The following is a 21,455-nucleotide window of genomic DNA, read 5'->3' as shown; positions in this document are numbered from 1 at the left end:
TCCCCCCCCGCCCCGTTTCCTTTCAGCTCCCAAGAACTGGGAGCGGGTGGAGGGGATGTTCCTCGGGCCCTCAAAGCGACGCGGGAGGGGGCGGAAAACCAAGGCCCTCCTGCCTCATGAGTTGTTTCGCGACCCATTTCGGCCCGCTCTGTGTGTGTGTGTGTGTACGTGTGTTTGTGTGTGGTGAGGGGGTTTAGGGCAGTACAATAATGGCGGTTGAGTTTTCTGAGGCGAGCGCCGTGACGTCACGCGGGCCGCGACACAAACGCCGTGATGTCCCCTCGGGGGAAAAGCTACGCGGCGCCGTGACGTCACGCGGCGCGCGACACAAACGCCGTGACATCCCCTCGGGGAGGGAAAGCGAGGCGGCGCCGTGACATCACGCGGGACGCGACATAAACGCCGTGACGTCTCCTCGGGGGGGGTGGAAGCGACGTGACGGCCGTGACGTCACGCGGAAGCGCGCGACGGCGCCGTGACGTCGCCTCGAGGGGGGCGGAAGCGGAAGCTCGGCGGCGGCGGCCGGGAAGCTGAGGGAGCGGCGGCGGTTTTTCGTCAGGCTCGGCGGCCCCCTCAGAGCGCGGTTGCGAGGGCGGCCCCGACACGGAGGCCCGCCGCGGCTCAGGCCTCGGGAGCGGCAGCGGTGAGGAGGAAGGGCCCGCGGGAGGTTGGGGGGGAGGAGGAGGACGGTGGGGGTTAGGTTGGGGGAGGGGGGGACGAGCCGGTGATTGACAGGACGCCGTCCCGCTCCTTCCCGGTCTGGGTTTGTGCGTCGTTTGAACCCGGAGGGTCTCATTCACGTCAACTACCTGGAATGGGGGAGGGGGAGGAAGGGAGGGAGGGGTTCCTGCTCTGAGTTCTGAGGGATTCGCCCACCCGGATTTCGGGGTTCGGGGCGTTGGGGGAACCCGGAGAAGAGAGTTGGGGCGCTGATGTGGTAGAGACCCTCCAGGGTGATGATAGGGGGGAGGGGGAGTGAAAGGGGGGCAGTTTAGAGCAGGGCTCTCCAACCTTGGCCGCTTTAAGCCTGGCGGACTTCAACTCCCAGAATCCCCCAGCCAGCAAAGCTGGCTGGGGAATTCTGGGAGTTGAAGTCCTCCAGGCTTAAAGCGGCCAAGGTTGGAGAGCCCTGCTTTAGAGTACTAGATGGGCAGCCAGCTTGAAGCTCAGAGTGTTATTTTTATTTATAGCGTTTATTGGTTCAGGTGAGATAAGAGAGACAGAAGATAATTTATTGGGGTTTTAATATAGTTTTTATTATAATTCTTTCAGCCTTTAATTTAATTAGTTTTTAAATGTTTAAATGTTTTTTAACTTTCCGATTTGTGCTTTTTACTTTGGCTGTAAACTGCCCTGAGCCCTTCGGGAGAAGGGCGGTATATAAATTAAATAAATAATAATAAATAATAATAATAACCTTTATTGTCAGGGTTTCCCTCCCCCACCTCCCCTCAACACACTGATGGACCTGAAAAATGAAATTCTGATGTCTGTTCTCTCTGTGTGTGTATAAATATAATATATAATTAATACAGACTCACACTCGGCTACAATACTATACACACACAAACCACAAAAGTTATATACGCATACATCCATATCAGAAAACTTATGTGTATATGTGTGTTTATGTGTATATATATGGAGAGATATTCAACTTTATGTATCTTTGATCAATTTGGCCATTGTGAATAATATATATTAAGTTCCGGAGATCGTGATGTCTGTCTCTTCTTTTATAGCTACAGCTGGAACTCACATTTTTAGGATAGTTTGCAATATCTACCTACTTACCTACCTATCTCTCTATCCATCCATATCTATCTCTCTACCTACCTACCTATCTATCTATCTATCTATCTATCTATCTATCTATCTATCTATCTATCCGTCCATCTATTTATCATATCTATCTATCTATCTATCTATCTATCTCTCTCTCTATCTATCTATCTATCTATCTATCTATAAATATACATACATACATACATACTTGTGTATGTATACACACACACCCATACACACCCATCACAAAAGTTTCTAGTTGGCTAATTTGAGATGCCTCCCTGGTCACCCTTTGACTCTGACATATGACTTATTAAAACAAGTGATAATAGTAAACAGTACCAGTTCAAATAAAATCTGACTGCACAGTGAAAAAGATACCAGGAACCAAATTTTAAAAAAGAAAGAAAGGGAGGGAGGGAGGGAAGGAGGAAAGGAAGGAAAGAGAAAAGAAAAGAAACCTTTGCTATCACTGCAGGGTCATGAACGCCCATCCTTTATGTTATTGGAGGCAGTAAAACTAACCTGTAATTTAAGAGTCACTTCTCTGCTTTGGTTAACACTCAGATTGGATCTCAGGGCAGCCAGAGAAAATGGGGGAGAGGAAAAAAAAATACATGGTCAGAGAATGCTGGAAAAAAAGGAAATTTGAGTGTGGGAAAGACAAAGATTCTTTTCTGGTCCTCTCAAAGGCTTCACTATAGAGCTGTGCAGTTTGTATTTGAACAAGTGCTTAGCCGGGACGTTTTATTCCTCTCCTGTCCTCGTGTTTTTCCAGGCACAAATTATGTTAGGGAATGGTCCTTAACTTCCCATCTGGCCAGGTTCAAAGTGGAATCTTCCAAATGTGTTGTGCTGCGACATTCATTGTTCGCAGTCAGGAAGCCCTGATGTAAAAGCTTTATTATAAGATGACTTGTGTAAAAATATAATCAGTAGCAGTTGTCGCTCGGAAAAGTGGGGCCTCGTTGTCAAATGGTTGGATTTAATTTTATTTATTTTATTTATTTAATCGCATTTTTATACCGCCCTATCTCCCGAGGGACTCGGGGCGGTTTACAGCCTAATAAAAACATACATATAAATACAAAATAAAGCACCAATTAAAAAACTTATTAAATAAGGCCGAATATTAAAAAATTGCGATAAAAATAATAAAACCCCGTTAAAACCAAATTTAAAATCCTATGCCAGTCCTGTGCAAATAAATAGATGTGTCTTAAGCTCGCGGTAAAAGGTTCGAAGGTCAGGAAGTTGGCGAAGTCCTGGGGGAAGTTCGTTCCAGAGGATGAGGGCCCCCACAGAGAAGGCCCTCCCCTGGGTGTCGCCAGTCGGCACTGCCTGGCTGACGGCACCCTAAGGAGTCCTTCCCTGTGAGAGCGCACGGGTCAGTGGGAGGCAATCGGTGGCAGCAGACGGTCCCGTAGGTAACCCGGCCCTATGCCATGGAGCGCTTTGAAGATACTTACCAAAACCTTGGCTTTTAAATTTGCAAGAATACTTGGTTAAGTGGAATAAAAACTGTAGAAAAACTGGAAGAGATAGCAGATCCTTTAAAGATCCAAACAAAATTCAAAATAAGAGAGTTAAGATTTACAGAACAAATTTTAACGATCACAAATGCTAAAGTGGTTAACGAACTAAATAAAATGTGAAAGCGCAGGAGGAGGAATTCCGGATGTGAAAAGGGTTTTGGAATTGTAGCTGAGTGTGAATCCATACGATGGGATGTTAAAGATCACCATGATTACCTTCTAAAAAGTAAAATCAGTTTTGTGCTGTGATACATCTCGAGGCTTATTTTCCAAATCACAAGGTAGGAATAGCTCTCTTCTGCATTTGGTCAGATTTTACACAGAGTATTGTGTCCAATTCCGAGCATCATAACACTGGAGGATTTTAAGAGATTGGACAATCATTTTCTGAATTGGTACAGAGTTCACCTACCACTTTCGTGGCCCAGTTCCAAACGGTTTAAAGCCCGCTGGGGCTGGGTGGGGGTTGGGGACCCCTGGAATAGAGTTCCCTGAATGAGCTGGGGGGATGGACTGGAAGATCTCCAAGGTCCCTTCCAACTCTGTTATTCTGAAATATTCAGATAAACTACAGTGAGTATAGAGAATGGCAGGGAGAATAATCAAAAGGACTGGAAGCTAAGCCTCAGGAAGGGGAACGGAGTGTGTGTTGCCTTGAGAAAAATTCCTTCAGGGGAGACGTAATACAGGAAGAAGAAAGACACAGTCTGTTCTCTGTCAATCCATTGGAATAAAAGTCACAGGAAGGCGGATTCTGGTTGAACGTTGGGGAAAAGTTTATTGCCACACAGACAATCCTTGACTTATACTTGGAATCGGGACCGGAATGTCCATTTCTAAGCAAGCTGTGCCGGATTTTTTTTTTTTGCCACAGTTGTTAAAGCGAATCACAGGGCTGTTAAATGAACCCAGCTTCCTCCACTGACTCGGCTTTTCAGAAGCTTGCTGGGAAGTTTGTAAAAGACAATCTCAAGAGGTTGAAACTGGTTAAATCCGTGCCACAGTTGCCAAGTGCCCGGGTTCAAGTCACATGACCCTGGGGATGCTGCAGTGGTCATAGGTGTGTGAGGATTCAGCCATAAGTCACTTTTCTCCCAGTACCCTTGTAAATTCGAAACTCTGGCTAAATCAATGGTTGTAAGTCGGGAATTATTGTGAGAGCAGTCTGATAGTAGAGCCCATTATCAGCCACGGTGAAGCCCCCCCACCCACTGGCTGTTTTTTGGCCTCCACATGCCCCGTTTTTGGGCCTTTTTCAGTTCATTTTCAGCCCGTTTTCAAGGCCTTTTTTTGGCCTGATTTTTCTGAAAAAACAGGCCAAAAAAATCCTCAAAAACGGGCCGAAAAAAGCCATGAAAACAGGCCGGAAAAGAGCCAACAAAAGTCCTGAAAACGGGCCAAAAAAAAAAAAAAGGCTGAAAAAGGGCCGAAAATGGGGCACGTGGAGGCCAAAAACTTCTTTTTGTTGTTTTCCTCTTCTAAATGTAGGTGCGTCTTATAGTCTGAAAAATACGGTATATGGTTTCTTTTCATTCTTAAAATTATTGCTTGTAGAAATCAATTCTGGAAGTGGATACGGAGGGAACTTTGCTTCTTCTAATAAGTCTGCAAGCGTCGAACTTTGACTGAATTATTTCTGACCTGAATTGGTTCCTCATTAAAAATCTAATATCCTCCAGGCATTGTGCACACTAGGCAGCAAGGTTAAAAAGAGTCTGAACAGTTTGAATTGCGGTGTCTGTGCCCACAGCATTTTTTTTGTTTCCTTGGGAAGAACCTGAGAAAGAGCTAACAGCATCCTGCAAAGTGGCTTATTCCTGGCTGGAGCCCAGAAGATAAAAAATAGTGGCGGAAGCAGCCTGTAGAGAAATAAATTGTCAGTGCAAATGGACAAAAATGCATTATTCTTCAGGTATATGGCTAAATTGCAGTTGCAGATTCATTCCATTTTCTTTGGCCTTAAAAGAGGCACTTTTTAAAGGTAGTTTTGGTTCAGGAATTAGATAAGTGGGAATACTATTTAAGAGTAATTCTGGAAAGAGTTGCTGCTTATCAGTTAGGGGTATATGTGAGCATCCCCTTTTCTCCCCAATTAACTGAAATCTCACTTTCTCAACACTCCAGCTGGCACAGATTGCTTTGCTGAAAAGGTTGGAAGGGACCTTGTAGGTCATCTAGTCCAACCCCCCGCCCAAGCAGGAGACCATATACCATTTCTGACAGGTGGCAGTCCAGTCTCTCCTTGAAAGCCTCCAGTGATGAAGCTCCCACAACTTCCGAAGGCAACTCCTGTTCCATGGGTTGATTGTTCTCGCTGTCAGAAAATTCCTCCTTATTTCTAGGTTGAATCTCTCCTTGGTCAGTTTCCATCCATTATTCCTTTTCTGGCCTTCAGGAGCTTTGGAAAATTACTTGACTCCCTCCTCTCTGTGGCAGCCCCTCAAATATTGGAAGACTGCTATCGTGTCTCCCCTGGTCCTTCTCTTCACTACACTAGCCATGCCCAGTTCCTGCAACCATTCATCGTACATTTTACCCTCCAGACCCCTAATCATCCTGGTTGCTCATCTCTGCACTCTTCCTAGAGTCTCAACATCTTTTTTTATAGTGGTGACCAAAACTGGATGCAGCATTCTAGGTGTGGCCTTACTGAGGCTTTATAGAGTGGTATTAGTACCACCCTTGATCTTGATTGTATCCCTCTGTTAATGCAACTTGCATTGGCTTCTTTGGCTGCCGCCGCACACACTTCCAAAGGAAAGAGTGTGTGAATATACAGTGGCCTTGAGAGTACGCTCCCATCCTGTTTATATTCCTCAGGCAGCAGTTAGTATCTTCACTGATTCTCTTTGAGTATTACACATATTGCTGTCGGCATGGTGGAGGCATGTGTGGCCTTTGTCAAGTTCTGTATATGTTGGTGGCCTCCAAACGAAAGACAAAGGGGTGTTTTATGAAAATATGAACTGCATCAGATTCCCCCATTGCTTTAAAGAAAATACCCTTCTAGTTGACTATTGGGCTTAATCTCTTTCTTTGGTCTGAGAATTATTGTAATCCTTTATATTTTTTGCCAACCCAGATTCCAAGCATCTTCACATTCCTGTAAGGGGGGGATCCAATATTTTCCCCCCTCTGCTAGACCGTAGCTAATATCCACATTTTCCAGCCCAACAATTAAACTCTGGTCACTAGAAAGGAACTTTCACGCATCCATAACACGGTCAATTAGAAACAATAGTTTCTTGTCCCTTCTTTGTATCTGCATGTCATCATCAATTGCCTCTTTTCGCTTCCTCAACAGAGTCCAGAGGCCACCCTTTGATGTGATGTCCTGTCTCCAGGCCTTTGGTTGACCTGCTGCCTCCTGGCTACTTCTCCAGCGGCACTGGCAGTGCCTACCTCTGAAGATCCCAAGTGTTCCAGTCTTCCTCCGTTGTTGCGTTGGATTTATTTGGCTGAACATCCCAAGGGAGATCCATGTATACCCCGAGTGGTTCAGTGCTGCCCAGTGGCCGAAGGCGAAGAGGGCAAGATGGGAGTGCCTTGCCCAAGCAGCCCGAAAGGAGCTTGGCTTCTGCCTTGCCTGGGGCCCTCTCCATAACTGCCCTGTGTACTGCCTTAGCAGAGCCCGCCTGGCTACGGATTCACGGGGGCACTTGTTCTCGCCAGGAGCTGGGGGTTGCTGATGTGCTGGGATACATTGATCCGGATCTACTTAAAGGTGAGAAGGAAACGGGTGCTCTTAAAAATAACTGTAGATTGGCTCAGTGCAGGAGGGGTATTCACTTAACTTCGGTACCGGTTCGCAAATGTGAGCGCGCGATTGGCTAAACTATTGGCTGCAGCTCGAGAACTATAACAGCTTGTGATATACAGAATTGTGCTTCCCCACCGACTCTGTCAAACTGCAAATTTATTATGCGATGCTTACCCTGAGATTCAACCTCTGGAAGAGCCTACAGTGTGTGTTGACTGAGTCTTGGAACACGTATCCCCTCCTCTTTTCATAAGACGATACTTAGAATGCCAGCAAATCGTAACTGGCAGGTGTGCTATTATTGCACAGGGAACAAAGTGCACAACTGTTGTTCTAGTCAAAAAATTTAGTGCTTCCACACCCTCCTTCCTCACGCTCCTTCTGCCCTGTTATTTTTGTTTTCTTAATTCAGCTTAATAAAGCAGGGCTCTATAGAGGTGTGTGGACTTCTGGGAGTCGAAGTCCACAAATTGTAAAATTGTACAATTACAAATTGCTGAGGCAATTTGCTGGACACCCCCCCTCCCCCAGTTAAAGCACAAGGTCAACTTAACTTCTTAAATATGGTTCAAAACATAAATTGTGAGTGGAGGTGGACACCACCAATAAACAAATACTCCTCAAGATAAACTGAGCTCTGGCTTAAAAGCTTAATTTTCAGCTGTACCACTGGCTGGTTATCTCTGGTTTTCTACCAGTCTGCCTTAAAGCCCTCCCCTTGAACGCTTTTGCAAGATATTACAGGACTTCCTGTTCTACCATGACATGAACAAATCATTCAGGGCCTTTTTTTTTGTTTCTGTTCCTGAAAATCTCAGACGCTTGCATAAAGGTCACTTTTTTCCCCTCTGGGAAAAAAAAAAAGCAATGATTCCCATGAATTCTCTGGTTTTACCCTGTAGCTCCCTAGATGTAAACAGGAAGGAAAATGACCTGGATAGAAATAAATAAGAACGATTATCGACTAGGCAAGTATTCTAATTGTTCTGCATGTTAATAAAACAAAGGAGATCATTGTAGAGTTTAGAAAGAGCCGGCATGGTCATACTCCACTCGGTATCAAGGATGTAGCAGTAGGGGTGGTCAACAGTATTAAATATCTGTGGGTTCAGATCACTAACAATCTGAACTGGTCTCTCCACACGTCATCCTTAGTGAAGCATGCAAGCCAGCATCTGCGTTTCCTACATCGGATGAGAAGAGCACCTCTTTCTCCTTCTGCCCTAGCCACTTTCTACAGAGCCACGATGGAGAGCGTTTTAACAAACTGCATCCCTGTTTGGCTTGGTGGCAGCAGCACCTCAGATAGAAAGTCCCTACAGAGAGTGGTGAGGATAGCGGAGAAGATTATAGGGAGCTCGCTTCCCATTATTCATGATGCTGCTTATAAGCACTAGGTGCTTAGAGCTCGAAGCATTGTTAGAGACCTCACACAAGCACTCCACGGTCTGTTTCTGTCGTTCGCCTCTAGGAGGGGTTTTTGAAGTATTTATAGTAGGACTACTATAGCTTTGTTGCCTATGCCATCTGTCTGGTAAACTCGCAAGATTCGTCTTTCTCGCCATGTGCATTCATACATCCGAACTAGACTGTGTTGTTTCTCTGTGTCACATAATATATGTGGGATATTTGCATAATTTTGTTTGTATTTATTTGTCATGTTCATGTAGTGTATATTGGAGGTGGTGATCCTGTTGTTGTATGCAACGAAATTTCATTTTAGTGTACAACAAAGTCATTCTAAGAGTGGCTGGAACAATTTTGTTAAGGGAGATAAAAAAACCTTTGAAAGCCAGTGTTATGTTGCATGGATTTTATTTTAATTTCTTCGTTGTGAGGCATTGAGAGTCAGGTGGCAATAAGTTTCATACATTGTTGTCAGTGTTATTGTTGTCATTATACGACACTGACTCATAACTGAGCATAAGAAGGGAGAGAAGGTAAAAACACAATCAGACAAGCAAGATTCTGTTATAATCTGTTTCAGTAAAGATAGTTTAAGCCTTCTGGTGATTTCTTGGTCTGCTCCACCTACACTATCCTGACCAAAGTGAAGGCTAAAGAAATAAATAAGGAAGGCTGAGTGCCGAAGAATGGAGGCCTTTGAACTCTGCTGCTAGAGAAGACTCCTGCGAGTCCCTTAGACTGCAAGGCCATCCAACCGGTCAGTCCTAGAGGAGATCAACCCTAGCTGCTCTTTAGAAGGCCAGATCCTGAAGAGGAAACTCAAATACTAAGGAGAAGGAAGGACTCACTGGAGAAGAGCCTAATGCTGGGAACGATGGAGGGCAAAAGAAGAAGGGGACGGCAGAGAGCGAGGTGGCTGGATGGAGTCACTGAAGCAGATTAAATGGGCTCCAGAGGATGATAGAGGACAGGAAGGCCTGGAGGAACGTTGTCCATGGTTTTGCGATGGGTCGGACACGACTTCGCAACTAACAACATCAACAAAAATCAACCAGGAATTTCAAATTCTCATTGCTTGGTTAACTTTCCTCCATCCTTACTTGTTTTTCTGCAATCTCCATTTTAAAAGTTATTTTGGTCACAAGCCCGGGTTTGTTTGTTCCTTTTGTGTACATCCCATCCCACCAAATAACTCACATTCAGTTCAGCTTTTTCCTACTGAAATGGAGGTTGAATCGTTGCCAGCTAAGGCAATTCATCTTGTCTCGGGTATACAGTAGTGGCCAAAATTGTGGAAACCTTTTGGGAAAAGTGTATTTTCTAAAAAAAATAGCTAATAGCACCACTTTTCTTTTTTTCTTTTTTTTTGGAGTGGTACCATAAAATTATATATCACTGGAAAGATAATTTAATCAAGAATGTCATGCAATAACTTTTATGAAGGATTTGCTATTAGAATAGCAGTTACCGTATAAAGTGAAAAACCTAGAAAAAAGGAGATATATAAAAATGATCACCATAGAAAAAACAAGATATATAAAAATTATTACCCTGTCAGTTAGTACTTAGTTGGATAACCTTTAGCATGAATTACGGCCTTACAGTGTCTTCCCACGGAGTTAACCAAGACTTTTAGTTCTGCAGCTGTTATAATGATTGAATTGTTTGCTTCAATTAACTTGCTTCAAACCAAGATTGAATGGTTGCTTCTATTAACTGGGTTTTATTGCTGGGTCACTTCTGATTAACAAGTTTCTTTAGTCGGCTCCATAGATTTTCAATTGGCTATTCCCAGGCCATTCCAGCAGTGGAATATGATTATCTTGAAACTCCAAAAAAAAAAAAAAAAAAGTGGTGTTATTAGCCATCAAACCTCAAAAATACACTTTTCCCAAAAGGTTTCCACAATTTTGGTCACTACTGTATATCAAATGCCGATATATTATTCTGATTACAACAGTGGCACTTGCTCCATGTGAAACATCTTAAAATGGAGTACATTTCAGATCTCTTATTTTTATTTATTTTTTGTTATTGTAACTTGTAACCATGGTGAACTGGCATTAAAATGGGATTTTCAGTTTCTTGAATTGGAGAGAATCTGCATGCAACAGATTGGGGACAGTGTCAAGCAGTTCTTGTTTAAAAATGCCAGTATCCTTGTTTCTTGTTCTCCAAAAGTTGATTTTGGAGAGAGGAAAACTGAGAGTTAAAAAAAAATAGAAATCAAATTTAAGAGCGTTTTTTTGCTGGCATTCCTGAGCTCTAAACCCATGGAAGTTGCTTCATGAAACAATAAAACTCACTAATTCATAGCCCCAGCTTTTGACAAAACTGAACACACTGGAACCAATTAATAAATGTCTTCTTTCCACCGAAACGCATAAACAATGAACATTTGTATTAATCCACCTGCCACATGGACATCTGCATCAGCAGTTACGGATCTGAATTAAAAGAAGTTTCTTTTTTTAAAATATGCATTTATTACATTTATTATGTTTTCTCGATGGGAATAAAATACAAAACAGAAAACCCACCCGGGGGCTGGGGGGGAAACCCCATACACCTAACAGTATCAACAATGGAAAAAAAGGCAAAAATAGAATAGAATAGAATTTTTATTGGCCAAGTGTGATTGGACACACAAGGAATTTGTCTTGGTGCATAGGCTCTCAGTGTACATAAAAGAAAAGATACGTTCATCAAGGTACAACATTTACAACACAATTGATGGTCAATATATCAATATAAATCATAAGGATTGCCAGCAACAAGTTATAGTCATACAGTCATAAATGGAAAGAGATGGGTGATTGGAACGATGGGAAGATTAATAGTAGTGTAGATTCAGTAAAGGGAATTATTTGTTTAGCAGAGTGATGGCCTTCGGGAAAAAACTGTTCTTGTGTCTAGTTGTTCTGGTGTGCAGTGCTCTATAGCGTCGTTTTGAGGGTAGGAGTTGAAACAGTTTATGTCCAGGATGTAGATATTTTCCCAGCCCTCTTTTTGACTCGTGCAGTATACAGGTCCTCAATGGAAGGCAGGTTGGTAGCCATTGTTGTTTCTGCAGTTCTAATTATCCTCTGAAGTCTGTGTTTTTCTTGTTGGGTTGCAGAACCTTTTAAAAAAGTATATGCAAAAGGGAAAAAAAGAAAAATAATGACCCAAACACCCAACATTAAACATTGGAGAGAGAAAAAATCCCACTTAAACTTTAAGCTGGTTTTCATGCCTAAAGCAAGACTAGGAGTCACTGACTCTCCCACTTTTATAACCTGGTGCTTAAACCACGAGATCAAACTGGTTCTTTATCTTGCTTTAATGTTTGTTTCTTTTTTTATGGTTCTGCTTGTTGCCAGGGCAAGGGCCTCAGGGTAAGCCAGCGAAGCACATTTAAAGTAGGTGAAAAGGTCCTTGAAGGAACTGTCAGAGCGAAACTACTCTTGAAATCTGAGCCCAACAGCATTACCAAGAACAAGAGAAAAGTCTTGACGGAAATTGAGTCAGGCATCCTGCTCAAAGGCATTCAAAACAATCTGATCATTAGAAGATTGGCAGTTGAGCAAAAAAAAAAAAAATTCAGTATAAACGACCAGTGAAATAATCTTAAAACACTTGCCTTGGCTCCAAAAGCATTTTATTAAAATAAATTTGATAAAAATATAAAAAAAATCTGTTTAAATAAAAAAAAATCTGTTTTATTATTATTATTTTTTAAACAAAAAGTCATTGATTTTTATCCCCCCTGCTAGGTATGAAGAAATATATAATCTTTACCCCATAAAACCAGGAGGTTTCACTGAAAAGTCCAAGCAGAAAACTCTCTAATTTGGGTTTTGTCAAATGGAGAATAAGCTGCAGTTTTAAACAAGGCGATGTGACTTGGTTCCTGAATTTTTGGAGAGCCTGGTTGGGCGGGGGGGGGAATCCCATTATGTTCTATATTCATATGGAAAAGACATTTGTTTTAGCTCAATAAAGGTAAAGGTTTCCCTCGCACATATGTGCTAGTTCCTGATTCTAGGGGGCGGTGCTCATCTCCATTTCAAAGCCGAAGAGCCAACGTTGTCCAAAGACAAAGCAATGCTGGCTGGGGAATTCTGGGAGTTGAAGTCCTCCAGGTTTAAAGTTGCCAAGGTTGGAGACCCCTGGTCTAGACCTCCAGGGTTGTAAAGGGCTGAATCTGTGAAATGAGGAAAGAGCTTCTGCTCAGAGGTGATGCCACTAACGGAAATGACTTTTTGATTCTGTCTCCTTCTTTCCAGACTACTGCATGAACCCTCAGACGGTGTTGTTGCTTCGGGTCATTGCTGCCTTCTGCTTCTTGGGGATCATTTGTAGCCTTTCGGCTTTCCTTCTCGACGTCTTTGGGCCCAAGCATGCTGCACTGAAGATTACGCGCCGTTATGCATTTGCTCACATCCTCACAGGTAGCTGGGGAGCTTTGATTTTATGTTATGCTTTGGGTTCCTTTGGCGGGGTGGGACTCTCGTGGGGCTCCCGTGGGCCTTCCACAACCACCCGGCCCTCTTAACTTGTCCACCAAATATCGCATTTTTCGGATGATAAGATGCACCGGAGTATAAGACGCACCAGATTTCGAAGAGGTAAACAAGGAAAAAAAAAAGGTTCCCAGAAGCACTCTGCAGGCCTCCCAAACCCTCTGCGTGTCCCGTTTTTGCAAAAAACAGTCCCATTTTTATGAAAAAACGGGCCTGTTTTTGGCCTCCCAAACCCCCCATGCATCCCGTTTTTGCCCTCCCCAGCCCCCAGGAGCACCCTGCAGGCCTCCCAAACCCTCTGCGTCCCATTTTCCAAAAACCAGGCCTGTTTTGTGCCAAAATGGGATGCGCAGAGGGTTTGGGAGGCATGCAGAGTGCTCCTGCGGCCGGGGGGGGCAACAATGCCCTCATTTATGTGAAAAACGGGCCCCTTTTTGGCCTCTGAAGCCCCCCACACGTCGCATTTTTGCCCTCCCCAGTCCCCAGGAGCACTCTGCAGGTCTCCCAAACCCTCTGCGCATCCCGTTTTTGCAAAAAAAACGACCTGTTTTTGGCAAAAACGGGATGCGCGGGTTGGGGTTTCGGGAGGCCAAAAATGGCTGCATTCAGTATATAAGACACACCAACATTTCCACCCTCTTTTGGGGTGTGTGTGTGCCTCTTATACTCCGAAAAGTACGGTACTTTCATTTTTCTCCATCTGTGCTTGAGCCTCGAACAGACCCTTTTGCGTGTTCCTACGGTGTTAAGTTTTTCCCCTAGTGAAATTTTTATAGAGCTCATGTGCCACATCGCTCTACCTACCTAGTCCCCTTCTGCACTTAAGGCACAATTAGTTGGACTAATAAGAGGAAGCACCTATGGAGCTTCTCGATCATCCAGGTCATGGTTGTCCCAAAGGTGCTTTTTCAAGAGGCAACTGGTCTTTTTTTTTTTTTTTTTTGGTGAAACTGGACCAAAAAAGTCCAGTTGCCTCTTGAGAAAGCACCTTTGGGACAAGAGACAGCACCTGTGTTTTCTCCCGTAGGTGCGACGCTGTCTTTGGCCCTCAGTTTGGCCATAGGCCACAACAATCATCTCAAAATGACATTATTGGGGGAGGGGGGCTGACAAAATTATAGGGGAAAACATTAAACCACTTTTTGCAGTGCGTTCGGTTTCTACCCCGCGTTTGGGTGAAAAATATCATAAAGCGTCTTTTGGCCCAGTCAGTTCTCCATGACACAAACCAGTCCAACTTGTACATTCAACTTCAAATGCCAAAAGATCACATCTCTCCCCATCCCACACTTTCATCTTAAAAAGACTGTAAGTGTTCAAAAAGCAAAAAAAATGTACATTTATCAGATAACTGAGCTGATGCAACCCGTTGGCTCCTCGCCAGCTGTCTGTCTGTCTGTCTCTCTCTCTTTCTCTCTCTCTTTCTTTCTCTCTCTCTGCCTCTTCTCTCTCTCTTTCTCTCTGTGTGTGTGTCTCTCTCTCTCTGTCTCTCTGTCTTTCTCTGTCTTTCACTTTCTGTGTCTCCCTCTGTCTCTCTCTCTCTTTGTCTCTCTCTCTCTCTTTCTCTCTGTCTCTCTCTCTCTGTCTCGCTCTGTGTGTGTGTTTCTCTTTCTCTGTCTCTCTCTGCCTCGGTGTGTATGCGTTCGCCTGAGAAAGGGTCATTGCCCAAGTCCTCATTCCCCATGTTTCCATCCCTGCGTCTTTTCCTTCCGCCCGCAGTGCTGCAGTGCGCCACGGTGATCGGGTTTTGCTACTGGGCATCGGAGCTGATTCTCGCCCAGCAACAGCAGCACAAGAAGTACCACGGCTCGCAGGTCTACGTTACGTTTGCCGTCAGTTTTTACCTGGTGGCCGGAGCCGGCGGGGCATCCATCCTGGCCACGGCTGCCAACCTCCTGCGCCACTACCCCACGGAAGAAGAGGAGCAGGCCTTGGAGCTCCTGTCCGAGATGGAGGAGAATGAACCTTACCCCGCAGAGTACGAAGGCATCAACCAGTTCCAGCCACCGCCGGCTTACACTCCGTAACGCTTCCCCGGACGATGGCTGGGGCAAGTGGAGTGGGGGGGAAGCTTCTTCCAGCCCAAGCCTGCACACAATTGCTTTGGGAACACGTTCCCTTCTCTTGTAGGTGTTTCTCCCTTCCTTCCTCTCTGTGGATCTGCTCCCTTTCACCGTTTCCTGTCTGGAGAGAGGACAGGGGCCCGAGCCGAAGACTTGCTCATGCCGTGACCTCCGAAGCAGTCGTATTCTGAAGCAATGGGGTGACCATTGGGGCGGGGTTTGAACCTCAGGCATTTTGGGGGTGGGTGGGCACTGGACATTTTCCCGCTGCCAAGAGCGGCAGAGCTTGGGGGGCTCCAGAGAGAGAGAGAGGTCTGAAGAGAGCTGCTTCAAGGGAAGGAAGCGAAAAGGAAAGCATGTAGACTGCTTGATTGGACGGGGAAAGGGTGGGCGGGTGGGCGGAGGGAAGGGCGCCACCATTTTTGGCATTGCGCTAAGACATTTCTCACTGGCGGGCAGCGGAGGATTCAGCCGTCCTGTCCCGCCACCCGCAGAACTCCTCTCCTTTTGGGGAGGGGGGGGGAATGAAGAGCGGAAGGAGACACTCTCTGACGTTCACCCCTCGGGCCAACGGGCTTGGCCTTCAGCACTCCGAAAGATACGGGACTCCTCCTCTATGCACTGGTTTGTGGAGAGGCGACGCCGTTCGGTCGACCCTCCGTGCTTCCTGAAAAGCAGGGTTAACGTTTCCTCCCACCTTTCGTTTCCTCCACTCACGCCTTCCGCGACTTCGCGGAAGCGTTTTTTTGCACTTTGCTCTTTCTTCTCGCGGCCCCCTCTTTCCCTGACGGGGTTGCCGGGCGGAGGGTTGGGGGGAAGGGCCCACGAAATGTGGCGCACTCCAAGAGGATATCACGACTACTGACGTTTTCTCCCTGGGAGAGGGGGGGGCACCTCTTGTCTCTGGCAAGGGTGGGGGGGCTGTCCTTCCACCTGGCTTTCCTGCTCTGCACAATTGCCAGGCCTTCAGCCCCTTTGCGCAAGGCAACATATCAGAACCATTTTCTTCCCTCTCTCACGATGACCACCAACATCACCAATGCAACCAATGATATGCAAATATTAATTCCAAGCTCGATTTCCACTGTTAACCTTTTCGGTATGTCTTTCGTTTCCCTCCCCCCGCCAACCGATTCCACCTTCGTAATCTCAAAACCGATCTTTCCTTCCCGCCACTGGGGTTTCATCGGTCCTCCCGTTAGCTGCAGGTAGTAACCGAAAGAGCATTTCCCAGCTGGCTTTCTTGTACAAAGAGAATGATAGTTAACCTTTTCCTTGGTTTCCCCCCCCCCCCCCGCTCTCTCTGCGTGGAGGTAAACCCGCTTCGAATAAGCCAGCAAATGGTTTTGTTTTGTTTTTTTAATTCACTAAAAATGTGCTTTTACTGACCGTTGGAGGGAGCTGACACAAAACGGAGCGAGTGAATGAGTGAGCAGCCTCTGTGTGTGCGCGTGTGTATATTAAAAGAAGATTGAGACTGTAAAACAGAGTAAAACCAGCTTGACTTGATGGGAGTTGGTTCCTGTTCAACGAGATGAAAAGATAACGCAGCAGGAAAGCTGCCTGAGAGGCCGAAGGGTGTTTGTGCCACGATCTTGATGGTGAAGGGAGTGATTTGGTCTATCAAAGTTAAGAGAGGATTTTATTCAGTGCTGGGTGGGATTCAAGTCATTTTAACAACCGGTTCTCTGCCCTAATGATTTCTTCCAACAACCAGTTTGACAGACTGCTCAGAAAGTTAACAACCAGTTCTCCCGAATTGGTGCGAACTGGTTGAATCCCACCACCGATTTTAATCCTTCTCTTATATGTGCCAGTTCATGCAGAGCGCATGAGAGCCTCCGTAGCCTGAAGCATGTTAGCATGCCACCGGTATAAATACAGGGTTGGAAGTTGCGGGAAGGAGACCCTTTCCCTGTCCTTTTAATCGCATGGGAGAAAAATTGGGATGGAGTTTTTAAGAGACTCTAAAGGCCTCATCTTTTAAAAACCGAGACGGACAAAGTTGGGGAATGTAGAAGAAATCTGATCATTTTTTATGTTTTTTTTTAAAAAGGCAGTTCAGTTGGGTGTCCCAATCTCACTTCTGTGCTTTCCACGCGCTCACAAAACAAGCCGGTAGCGATGCCAGCGAGAGCTTCCTGCTAAATTTGGCTTTAAATGTTGTGCACCCTTTGACTATTTCCACCTGGTCTCTTGTATTTGACAGCATTTGGTGGTGCAGGGGTTAGAAGGCATTATTGCAGGCTGACACTCTGCGTTCCCACTGCCAGGAGTTTGATCCTGACCGGCTCAAGGTTGACTCAGCCTTCCATCCTTCCGAGGTGGGTCAAATGAGGACCCAGATTGTTTGGGGCAAAAGGCTGACTCTGTAAACCGCTCAGGGACGGCTGGAAAGCACTGTGAAGCGGTATATATGTCTAAGTGCTATTGCTACCTACCTACCTTCCTTCCTTCTTCCCTCCCTCCCTCCCTCCTTCCTTCCCTCCCACTCTCTCTCTCCCTCCCATCTTTCTGTTTCCCTTCCCCTCTATTTCCTTCCTTCCTTCCTTCCTTCCTTCCTTCCTTCCTTCCTTCCTTCCTTCCTTCCTTCCCTCCCACTCTCTCTCTCCCTCCCATCTTTCTGTTTCCCTTCCCCTCTATTTCCTTCTCATTTTCCTTCCTTCCTCCCATCTTTCTCTGTTTCCTTCCTTCTTCCTTCCTTCCCTCTATTTCCTTCTCATTTTCCTTCCTTCCTTCCTTCCTTCCTTCCTTCCTTCCTTCCTTCCTTCCTTCCTTCCTTCCTTCCTTCCTTCCTTCCTTCCTTCCTTCCTTCCTTCCTTCCTTCCTTCCTTCCTTCCTTCCTTCCTTCCTGTTAGAATGCAGCATTGCAGGCCTTCTCTGCACACTGCAAGGAGTTCGATCCTGACCGGCTCAAAGTTGACTCAGCCTTCCATCCTTCCGAGGTGGGTCAAATGAGGACCCATGTTGTTGGGGGCAAGAGGCGGAGTCTGTAAACCGCTCAGAGAGGGCTGGAAAGCACTGTGAAGCAGTATATATGTCTAAGTGTCATTGCTATTTGGATCTTGAAGTGAGTAATGGGAAAATACCGCGTTTACACTCTTCCCCTTTTCTAGCTCATGGCCGGGAAGCAATAAAAGCAGCACCCACATGTGCCAAGGGCAGTTTGATTCATCTTCGGAATAAACTGGTGGCCCCACATCTGCCTTCTTTTTCCATAGCGGGACTTGATAAAAACCAATCTCCACATAATCTGTCTTATGATCATTTTTACAGCTAGCGCATCGTTCACCAAGCACTGTTGATTAACTCCCATCGGTAAAATCTGGATTCCTTTTTTCTACCCAGAATAAAAACGGCAGCGTAAATTGCCTCTTGGCCAATATTTGAAGTGCAGCTTGTAAAGGAACGAACGATCATAGGATTAGACAGCCTTGCGTGCTTTCATTAAGGAAGGGGAAACTCAAATTTGGCCGGTGTCTTGTCTGATCGTTGGCTGACCGCTTGCAAAGGCCTACCGTTCTTGCATTGACATGTTTCTATTTTTAAAAAAATATAATAATATCCACACTGTTGGTCTGCCTCGAGTCTCTTTTTCTTAAAAAGCTGAATGCAAAATAAAGGATTAGAATAGCGGGGGGGCGGAATTTACCTTGTTCCAGAGCCGAGTTTCAAGATTCGGGTGAAATGAAGCCATCCTGTCCTCAGCCTTCGCGCAAAATGCTCGCCCAAACCGAAGAATTTTACATCCCTGCCTGAAGATGGTTTAGCTGAAGAGCCTTCCGAAGTTTGGCAGTGATACCACAACGCCAGTACGCACACCACCAAGGGTATTGCTATCATAATAGTAATTAATAGTAGTCATATAAGAGCTGTGGTAGAACAGAAACCAAGGGTAGTATGGCTTGAATGGACTGTAATCCCTGGCAACGTAGTTTTGGTCCCCACACTATAAAAAAGATGTTGAGACTCTAGAAAGAGTGCAGAGAAGAGCAACCAGGATGATAAGGGGACTGGAGGCTAAAACATACGAAGAATGGTTGCAGGAACTGGGCCTGGCTAGTCTAGTGAAGAGAAGGACCAGGGGAGACAGGATAGCATCTTCCAATATTTGAGGGGCTGCCACAGAGAGGAGGAAGGGGTCAAGCTGTTTTCCAAAGCACCCGAAGGCCGGACAAGGAATAACGGATGGAATAATAGATGATCAAGGAGAGATTCAACTTGGAAATAAGGAGGAATTTCCTGACAGTGAGATCAATCAACCGATAGAACAGAAGCTGCCTTCAGAAGTTGTGGGAGCTTCATCACTGGAGGCTTTTGAGAAGAGTCTGGACTGCCATCTGTCAGAAATGGTGTAGGGTCTCCTGCTTGGGCGGGGGTTGGACTAGATGACCTACAAGGTCCCTTCCAGCTCTGTTATTCTGTTCTAACTAACCATGACCAGGATGACTGAGAATCTCCATATATAATTGTTAAACAATTCATTGTTAATTGATCATCTGTATTAATTAATAATTAATTGTTACTTGATCATCTTGCTTGAATGGACGGAGCCAACACTGCTTTCCTTGGTCTCCAGATTATCCAGTTCATTAGAAAACAGCTCGAGAACGTCATGCATTTCGGGGGGGGGGAGGTCACAGGAGGGGGCAGAGGGTCTGCCAGAGAGAAGAAGGGGGATAACATCTCGCATTTTAGCAATATTTGGCACTTTTTCTTTTTTGTAATTATCCCTCCTTATTCTCATCGCCGTCCTTTTAAAAAATGGGATTGTACCCATGCAGGATATGGGACAGTAGTGATCCCAGCCTAATGTGCAACTCAAATTTGCATTCTGAATAGCAGCTACTTCAGATTATGGTTTCCTCACCAGAGGATCCGTTCTTAATGTTAATGTTAGGTAATGCTGACACCTCCACCAAGGTGTTTTGAGGAACCTGTGGAAGAGAAACAGTTCTGAAACAAGTTCGTGTTTTAAAATAAAAACTGCCCGCATATTTTACGTGACCCCCCTCAAAATCTTTTAAATGTTGAAGCCATGCAGATTACTCGTTGGAACAGCAGGAGGGGAAAAAGGGTTAAAGCTGCCTTCAAAGTTGGGTTCAGGATTTTTTTTGGGCAATCATGGGGAAGTGGTTGCTCTCGAATGCAAAAAACCAGTGTCCAGAAATTATTTAAAATATATTCGCACCATAGAAATTTCAAGGGTTAGAATATGTGCTGGAGTTGTTGTCAGTACTCTTTAGGGCAAATCCAAAGAATAACTTTAGATAACATGAGGGTGGCTTCAGAAAGGAAGACGGATATTTTAATGGAGGAATTGATCTTGTTTTGGGGATATTCTGAGGAACACCGGTCATTATGAGCAGCCGTTAGAAGCATCAACCTCCCATCCTTCCGAGGTGGGTCAAATGAGGACCCAGATTGTTGGGGGCAAGAGTCTGACTCTGTAAGCCGCTTGGAGAGAGCTGTAAAGCGCTATAAAGCGGTATATAAGTCTAAGAGCTTTTGCTATTAGTTATCACTGTACTTTTTCTAATTAGCTCAAAGAAATCTCTCTTAAGTGGAGCAGTATTAATTGTCCCTTCTGTTGGGATGCTTGCTTGAGAGAGTGTTCCTCTGCTTTCTCTCCACTTTCTGTCCATCAAAAGCGACATGGAATTCTGCACAGGAAGCCACATAGGAATTGTGGAGTTGTGACCATAATTGACCCCAAAATTTACGTTGCTAAGTGAGCAATGTGTTCACTGAGTTTTGCCCTATTTTACGACTTTTCTTGCCACGTTTCCTAACCGAATCGCTGCAGTTGTTAAACTAGTAACACGGTTATGGAGATTCTCCGTCATCCAGGTCATGGTTGTCCCAAAGGTTTCAAGGGGCAACTGGACTTTCTGATTTTTCTTTCGAAGACGTTTCGCTTCTCATTCAAGAAGCTTCTTCAGCTCTGACTTCTTCAGCTCCGTTCCCCAGAGCTGAAGAAGCTTCTTGGATGAGAGGCGAAACGTCTTCGAAAGAAAACCCAGAAAGTCCAGTTGCCTCTTGAAAGACCTTCGGGATAGTAGCAAAAGTTTGTTAAGCGAAGCTGGTTTCTCCTTTGACTTGGCTGGTCTCATTGGGTCGCAAAGGGTGTTCACGAGACTCCAGGGACACTGTGACTGTCATAAATGTGAGTCATCAAGTATCCGAATATAAATCGTGACCACGGGGGATGCTGCGACGGTCATAAGTGTGAAAAACGGTCACTTTTTTCCCAGTGCGGTTGAAACTTCTAATGGTCACTAAATGGACTTGGTTGAAAACCAAGGACCAAAGTCCTTGGATGGGAAACCACCACGAAATTACAGGTAGCCCTCAAATAACGACCACGAATTGAGCCCAAAATTTTTGTTGCTAAGCGAAG

General features: G+C 45.1%; 1 protein-coding gene across 2 annotated transcripts; it reads left to right on the top strand.

The window, feature by feature from the left end:
* Window positions 1-465: 465 nt before the first annotated feature.
* On the top strand, window positions 466-17,529 carry TMEM127 (transmembrane protein 127). Of its 2 annotated transcripts, XM_058194084.1 has the most exons (5): window positions 466-643; window positions 5,095-5,232; window positions 6,625-7,044; window positions 12,756-12,920; window positions 14,712-17,529. In XM_058194084.1, the coding sequence occupies exons 3-5, from the start codon at window positions 6,801-6,803 to the stop codon at window positions 15,017-15,019; spliced, it is 717 nt and encodes a 238-aa protein (XP_058050067.1). In that variant the 5' UTR covers window positions 466-643; window positions 5,095-5,232; window positions 6,625-6,800; the 3' UTR covers window positions 15,020-17,529. The 2 variants fall into 2 exon arrangements, with proteins under 2 accessions (XP_058050067.1, XP_058050066.1); XM_058194083.1 differs by lacking the exon at window positions 5,095-5,232.
* Window positions 17,530-21,455: the final 3,926 nt, after the last annotated feature.

Source organism: Ahaetulla prasina, chromosome 9 (genome assembly GCF_028640845.1).
Source record: "Ahaetulla prasina isolate Xishuangbanna chromosome 9, ASM2864084v1, whole genome shotgun sequence".
Classification (NCBI taxonomy): domain Eukaryota; kingdom Metazoa; phylum Chordata; class Lepidosauria; order Squamata; family Colubridae; genus Ahaetulla; species Ahaetulla prasina.
Note: the sequence above shows the minus strand (reverse complement) of the source record. Positions and strands in the feature narration are given on the sequence as shown.